Genomic DNA, 8,296 nt, shown 5'->3' on the forward strand with positions numbered 1-8,296 from the left:
GTTGAATAGATTACTTGGATCATATAAGCATTCTTACGCTCCATTCTCCATGTTTCTTATACCCCTTGGAAGGTTCCCTCACAGAAGTTGAAGGATGTACAAGTTTTGAAAGCTGTATGACTTCAAAAGCTATTGCAGCAAGATAAAAGACCTCTCATCATCTTCTAGTAACAAATACAGTTCAATTCCCAACCTAGAGGGCTTAAGCTCTGAAAATACAGCAAGCCTGTAATTGTTTATTTAATAGAGAGCTATTGGGATCACAAAATGACAAAGACAAAGCAAGAGCAGACATGATTTGCTACTATTTATGCTGGACACAGTAAGCCAATGAGCAACTGTTATTTTTACATCTTTCAGATGGGACTCAAAAGTAGAGAACTCCTAAAATTTGGCAAAGTTCTAAATTCACTTTTCTTCACTAAGCAGAAACATTGTACAGCCTACAGAAGCAATGGGTTATTTATAGAACCTTTAGCTACAATAGTCATACTCTGCATAACCCAGAACTTCAGTTAATTTCTACTTGGCCACTGAAGTGTTAACTTGCATAAAATTAGATTTTCAAAGAAAACAAGATATTTGTATAATTTAATGCATACTAAATATTTACCTGAAGATGATCCATGGTTAGCAATACTAATCTCTTTACTAATTATTTTACTGTTTGCAACCACTGCACCAAAATTAATCTCTGAGTCAATTTCCAGATAACAGCACGGAATTAATCTGCAGAGAAAAGACATGGTTATATTTTCCCCCAAACTTGAAAATACCCTTGCATTTTTAAAGAAATGTGATTAAGCACTCCAGTGGAAGAGAGTTCTCCTTTTCTCCTAGTTCTCCTCCCAATGTTTATGCAACTCACTTCAACAGTATAGCATACACAGGGAAGATGTAAAAAAGATACAGCTATCTATCAAGCGGTTTACTTTAGTGACTACTCTAAGTTTAAAACAATATAGCTTTAAGCAATTAGTCGAAATAGAATGTATACATTTCCATTTAATTTAAATCACCTAATTAAATCATTTGATTTAAAACACAAATAGGAACATGCAGGAACAGTTGCATCTTATGATCTGCATTACATGCAGTACAGAAGACTAAATGGTGAAGGAAGATAGATCTCCTAGGCTGATCTAAGTAGACCCTGCCCATATAATCAACAACATAAGGGAGGGGGGAAGGAAGAGGGAAAGGAACAGAGACAGGAAAAAAAAATAAATCAGGAAATGCAACAAAAGAAGTTGCTTTTAGGAATGTTAATACACTGGGTTTAATTTTCTTTAATAATTTATTGTAATGCAAAAAAAAAAAAATTAGTGAATTCTTGAAAGAGATGGTCTAGACCAGCAGGATGTAGCGATTAGAGTACACTTGAAAAGACTGTAAAAACTTCACATGTTCCAAGTATTCAGACATTCTTCAAAGAAGCTTTGTTAGAAAAATGAAACACAAGTATCTCTCCTCTCAATATCCAAATATATAACTTCCCAAGTAGACAGGAATAAGCATAAATTCTAAGTTCAGTGAGATTTTCTGATAGATTCAGACCTGTGCAAAAAGGGAGATAGTCAAACTAAAGGGTTTGGGTTTAGTTTTTTAATACAGGCTGGGGTTTGGTTTGCTGGTTTGGTATTGGTTTGGGTTTTTTTTTTAAATGAAGATGGAATTTACACCTGGAAATGACTAATTTCAAAGGTTTTCTTAATATTTTTTTAGAACAAAAAAGTCACTCTTAATTATTATATTTCAAAAAAAAAAGAGTTTGGATGCAGAGTTTCAGTTAATCATTAAAAAAATAAAACATTAAAAAAACACACAAGAAAAAACCCAACTGCAACTGGCTTGTTTGAAACACATTCCCAAACCCTGAGTATAAGTATTTTCTATGGCAATCAAATATTTACATAATTAAATCATTACTTTTGTATTACTGAGGACATCATAAGTCCATGGTGCTGTAGAGATTAAGCTAAGAATGTTGTTTGGTCTCCAAAACTTGTATCAAGTACACAAGCCACAAATCAAGATGATTAACCACTGGATCTTGTCTCATGACCCAGGCAAATACATAACACCTGTTTTACTTGCAAACCAAATAACCGTGACATTAAAGTCACTAAAGCACAATAGAAATAAAGTTATCTTTTACCAAATAAATGGTTACAAAAATAAGTGGAATGTTACTGCAGTTTAATGTTGTATGGGAAATTAATTTCTACGCTCTCAGTGAATCTTATCCCAGACTAAAGATTATCTTAAAAGGAACAGTAGATGCGATTGAAGGAATCACACAAATTTTTGACAAAAAGATTAAAATTTTTTCACACTTTTATCCTAAACCACCCATGAACTTTTCTTGCAATAAAATTCTATGGACAAAACATGCAGACCCATAATTTCTACAAATTCATAATGAATTTTACATACTTACATATTACCCTATAACTCATACACAAATGAAAGCTGAAAAACAATATGACTTCAAAGAAAGAAGACTACAAATAAACTAATAGGTAAGAGAGAAGTAGCAGACATTTAAAGAGGCCAGTCCAAATAGTATCAGCAACTTCCCAATATTTCTTATACAATAACACATTATCTTGGATTATATTTATGCATTTTCTGAACTTGCTGTCACATGCTTTAAAACTTAATTCTGTTTTGCAGATGCACAACTCTTCAAAGGCACTGGCAGTACACAAGCTAAGTGACATTCACCAGAGACAATGGAAATAAACACTATCTTTGAGTTGGCCAAAAATCAGAATTTGTCACTGATAAGAAATTTTGTTTGTGTGTCACAAAAATATATAGCAATTTCATCTAAATCTAAGTATAGCCTTAACCATTTTTAAAATCATTTACTTCAATTCTTGATGTTTTAGAAAAATTAGCATTAATGTTTACTATATTATCATTGATACATCAGTAGAACTAATATAATATTATTAAAAATATTTTTAAATGCACAAACTTTTAAAGAGGAAGTGAAAAAAACCCCATCAGAATTAAACAAATTCGGGGGAGCGAGATGAGGGGGAAGGGGTGTGTCTGTCCCCCAAAATAGAACATTGCACAAAATATATTTGGGAAAAGGCTGATTAAAAAAGAATCGTAAAGTATATTTGTTTTTTCCAAACAAACAAAAAAATAAATATTGTAGCCTGTCAATTTTTTTTTCCCCTGCAAAAGCCAGTTAAAAATGAAGATCTGAAATGCCTAACAATCTACTGCAAGTCCATTCCAGACAGGTGTGACTGGTAGCATTATCATCCGAAGAGGTCTTATCTCCGTAATACTAATCTAATAAAAATTTTCAAAAAATTAAAAATATACAATTTAAAAATTAAACATATAATGTAAAAATAGGTAATTAAAAAAATAAAAAATTAAAGTGCTCCCCAATAACTTTTTTCTTCTAGGAAAATGAACATTTAGAAACAGCTATTTTTAATAGTAAAATGAGCATATTGAATTACTGAATTATTGAAGTTCTCTATTACCTTATGAAAATTCATCCCTGTCTCTCAAAGAAAAGCATTTATGGCTTTCCATTTAATTTTCTCTAAAGTTATTAAAGAAAGATATAATATTGTTTAATACTGTGTTCTAAGATAATAAGAGTTTACAAACAACACAGAAAAAACAACTAATTGAAATTTTTATTTCCGTCTTCTGATGCTCTACAGTCTTTTGCTAAAAAGAGACAAAATTTTTACACAACTTGAAAACCCCATGTCAGACTTAAATCTGTGTCCTACATTAACAACAGTACAACAGTAAAATTAAAAAAAAATAAATCCAGAATTCTTAAGATGAAACGAGGAAAAGGAAATCAGTGAAAAAGATCATGACATAAGACAGAAACAAAGCATAGGAGTAAGTACCACTTATCTGAAGGCAAAACTTTACACATTTCTAGCTAGCATGAGACATTTGTGGGATTGCTTGAGTTTTAAAAACAAGGAATATACTGAATAATCTCCATGGAAATTCCTTTCCATCTGTACATGTAATTTTTAATGTTATGATTTTCATGAAAACTATGATTTGCAACAGTGCGTGGGATTCATCTTTTGTAATTTAGGCATCTGAACGCTGGACTTGTAAACAGAATTTGTTGTTCTAATTTCTCTTTATAGACAAAGGAGAGAGAAAGGTAATCCAGAGCAATTCCTCCTCATCCTCAGATAACCACCTAGCCTAAATCTGATATACCATATTTAGAAGCTTTCTTTTTCCAACCATTTCTATGTTACATACAATATATAAGACATACATCCACGTACACACACATAGATATGCACACACAATGACACACGCATTGATGACAATGATCCTTGAATGTGTGACCTTATTCTAAAACACACACCACATTTTTAGAATTAGGCAACATATGTTTCACTATAATCCAGTTTTGCAAATATGGGCAATTACTATAAAAGCCTTTATATAAGTCGTTCAGTAAGGAGGGAAGACATTAAGAGTAGATGTCAACTTGTCTAATGGTCATACAGAATTAGAAATTATCAACATTATCACAGCCAACTTAGAATAAAGCAAAAACAAAACCCCAAACTCTCTCTAGGATCTTAGAGGGACATCACCCTAATTAACTTCTTACCTGTGTGCTGCTCTGAAAAAAAAAAAAAAAAAAAAACAAAAACAAACACCCACTAATCTTACTTTACCCAGGAAACTTATTATTCCTTTTCAATGCAATTGACAGGTCAATTACATAGCCATATGTGACTTATTAGCAAACTTTCCACAACATTAAACCGCAAATAGTAACGGCAGCATATGAACTTTTGACCGTCATACCCAAGCAGGGGGATATCAACTATGTCATCTTCTATTAAAAGAAGTAGTCTATCTTTAAGATCTTCTTCACTCTCAGGATAATATTCCACAAAAGCTGTAACTTGAAGTCCAGATGCAACAGGTTTTTCTGGATTTTCCACAATCAGTTTAAACTGCAATTTAAAAAAACATTTTTTTTTTAATTGTCAAACGTTTCTAGATTAAAAAACATATACAGTTGGTCCATTTTCAGATGATTACACAGCTTGATTTGAAGTTCACAATCAACTTTAAAATATGCAAGATTTTATAAAACTTCTCTTCCTATTTACTGAAGTCCAGACTTTTTACAGTAAAACAGAAAGACAGAATGAATACTAACCCATCAAATTACATGGAAGATTTGTTTTAGCAAAATATCATTTCTAGCCTTTCCAAGGGAGCTCTAGCTTTTCCTACTGTTGTAATAAATCTGAAGAAACACAAAATTTAGTCAGCTACTCCTGAAGGCTGAATCTTTTTAGTGCCTGAGAAAGTAACACAGATTAAATCTCAGTCCAAAGCAGCAACAAAAGGAGACAGCATAAGAGTTTTTTCTCCAAGTCTGACTGATATTCAGCTGATGTCAACAGAAAAGCCTCACTGTACATTGAAAATCTGCCCCCCATGTAGGGCCCATGGCACCTCCAATTTTGCAGGTCAAATGAAAGACCAAAAAAAAAACCCCAAAAACCAGAAGCAGATGACAGAAAGCACCTTTTTTCTCTGTCAAAAAATAAATCTAGATTTTTTGTTGTCTGTAAGCACCCACCTATATCCAACACCCCCTCCACATCTTTCCTTGAACAAAATACATGAGTAACCCACTGGCACATAGTGGGAAATCCAGCAGTTCCCACGTTCCTAGGAGAGCCTCATAGCAAGGTCTAGAGGTTCTCTGGTGTTTGAGTCTCCTTACAATTCACATCACTCTATGCACAAGAGGTTTCTGCTCTATATGTCCAGTTTAATTAATGTTTGTTTTCTTAAAGAGAGTCCTCCGAGTACTCTTTAATTTTTCTGTTCTAATTTATGTTTGAAATGTGCAAACATATAATTTACTGCTTGTTGATTCTGTTGTCTGAGCACCTCCTGATATTCCTTTAAAATTTTTCTAGCAGTATAAACATTCAGCTAAAGGAAATTTGTTATGTACTATGCATCATGATTACGGGCTTGATTTTGAAAGTGTAGCCATGTTTTAATTTTGAAGTGTGTAAAATTTCTTTCTAAAGAGAATTAAACAGCCATGCATATTCATTCTATACAAGCAAAAATGAATATATTGTGCTGAAAACCTTTAATGAAACCTATGGAAAACTGCTTTGTGAGCTAAATTCCTTAAAAGGCATTTCTTGGCCATGCATTGTAACAGCTCAAGGAAACTTATTTCTCAGTTCTTGCACTCTATGAATGTAAGCCTCAGAAAATTTACAGATGATTCGTACACTTCAGAGCCATGTAATCACAAGTTGCAGTCTAGGGTCTGGGAATGAGAAAGGGCAACACAACAGACCTTTCTGGAACTGAGCATGTGAAGTGGAATCTTGTCCCCTAAGTGTCATATTAGTCGTCTCAAGCACAATAGCATTAAAATACTCAGTAAAAGGCATGAGATGCTCAAAGAGGTAAAAATTCAAATTATGATTGAGTGACCTTTTCTTTTTTCTAAAGTTGACCCTGCCTTTCTACTTCTGGAGCACATGAAACATTGATAAGGCTGATGAAAACTAACAAAAAAAATTAATCCCAGCCCTACCAAATTGAACTTTCTCAACAATTCCCAGATCACTACAAAATCCTTCAATTATAGTGCAATAAAAATCAAGCTGTCTATATCATGCAAATTAGCAAATTTTAGAGGGGATAAAATGCATACGCAGTCTTGGCCACTCTTGCCCTCAAAAAGAAATGTTGACTACTCAGATGGTGAAATTATCCAAGGTACTTCAACTGTCTGATAATCATTTTCATGACCACCCTGGAGTACACTTATTCATATTTGAAGTTGCTGTGAAGACAAAGCAGTATCAGCTTCTGTTCACGCCTCAATGCCAGTTCAACCCTTTCATCCTAATTTTGGCTTAATTAACAGACAATAAATTAGCTAGATGAAAGACCAATATAAAACTACTAACCACAGCTAGGTTTTGCTGGGCCCACACAGGTTACAAGTCAAGGGCTAAACTGGTTAGAATTGTGAAGACGCATTATTTGCCTTTAAAAAGTCTGGGTTGGCAATTATTTTTCCAGAACTAATCAGATGCTTTAACCATTTGCCCTTAAAAAGTCTGGCTAGGTAAGTATTTTTCCAGAATTAATCAGATGCTATTAAAAGTAATCATACTATCTTGAACAAGCACCACAAACGGACTATTCCACTCAAAAAACTTAAAAGAACACAATACAGAAATGAGGCACTAGGGAGAGCAATCAACCCTATGGAAATCCAAGCAAAAACAACTTCAAAAGTTGCACCCTTCAGCTGATCTGGAACACTTCACAAATTTGTTGTTCACACCATAGCGAAGCAATCCATTTCTACATAACACTCCCTGAAATAATGAAGAACTCATGGACTTCTTGAGGGATAAAATTTCTGGACAGTGCAAAGCCTGCCAGCAAAGCTAAGCAGGATTTGTTATCAACAAGGGACTTGATGTAGAAAGACATACAAGAAAGGTAATTCTATTGAAACTATGGATTCAACAAACAAGGAAGCTCTCTTCAAATTGCTCACACCCTCAGGATAATATAGAACTGGGAAGACTGGGGTTCATTTCAGTCTGACTTACAAGCTCCAAATGAGCAGCCTCCTTTGAATTTCTATATGAGAGTATTTTTCAAGTATCATAGAAATGACACCTACATGTTCTCACAACAAAACAATAAACCACAATTGGCTCCCTCCTTCAGGACTCTCGCACAAGAAGCAATTCAGACAACTTTGGCTCTAAGAATTGCCTCTTATTCTTTCCCGTTTATCCAGTTATCCAACTATTTTAAATTAATTTCCAATTCACTGGCAAATTCCAGTCAGTCTCATAAGCTGCTCAGGCACCCATAGTAGTATTTTCCATTTGCAGTAGCCGAACACAGAGAAGCACCTACACCTGCCGGAGCAGCCTCTTACACAGGACGTACCAGGTTGGGCAAACCTGCGGGCAGACGTCCCCCGGCAAAAACGCAGAAAACAAAAGCGGGGCCTCAAGATGCACTTTTCCTCCAACGATGTTCTGCACCTCAGGGAGGGCCTGGCAAGCGCCAGGGGAGCGGGCTGCGTACCAGCCCCTCACGGCAAGCCCGGGAAGGAAGGATACTGACCCGCAGGACAGGGCAGGGTGTTCTCATGAGGCGTTACCGTTACTCACGCATGCTGGAGTTGTGCGAGCTACCGTACAAAAAAAAAGCCCCAGAGAGCCGACAGCTGCCCTGTAGAGAGAGG

General features: G+C 34.9%; 1 protein-coding gene across 1 annotated transcript in view; it reads right to left on the reverse strand.

The window, feature by feature from the left end:
- Nucleotides 1-8,296, reverse strand: part of LOC104289428 (chromosome unknown open reading frame, human CXorf22) — a 108,892-nt gene that overhangs the window by 36,212 nt on the left and 64,384 nt on the right. The window contains exons 2-3 of the mRNA XM_009888364.1: nt 4,834-4,985; nt 614-729 (exon numbers count right to left, since the gene is read on the reverse strand). Of these exons, the coding sequence (XP_009886666.1) occupies nt 614-729; nt 4,834-4,985 (268 nt within the window). The remainder of the gene's footprint in view (nt 1-613; nt 730-4,833; nt 4,986-8,296) is intronic.

The sequence above is a fragment of the Charadrius vociferus genome, unplaced genomic scaffold (genome assembly GCF_000708025.1).
Source record: "Charadrius vociferus isolate BGI_N301 unplaced genomic scaffold, ASM70802v2 scaffold206, whole genome shotgun sequence".
NCBI classification, from domain to species: Eukaryota; Metazoa; Chordata; class Aves; order Charadriiformes; family Charadriidae; genus Charadrius; species Charadrius vociferus.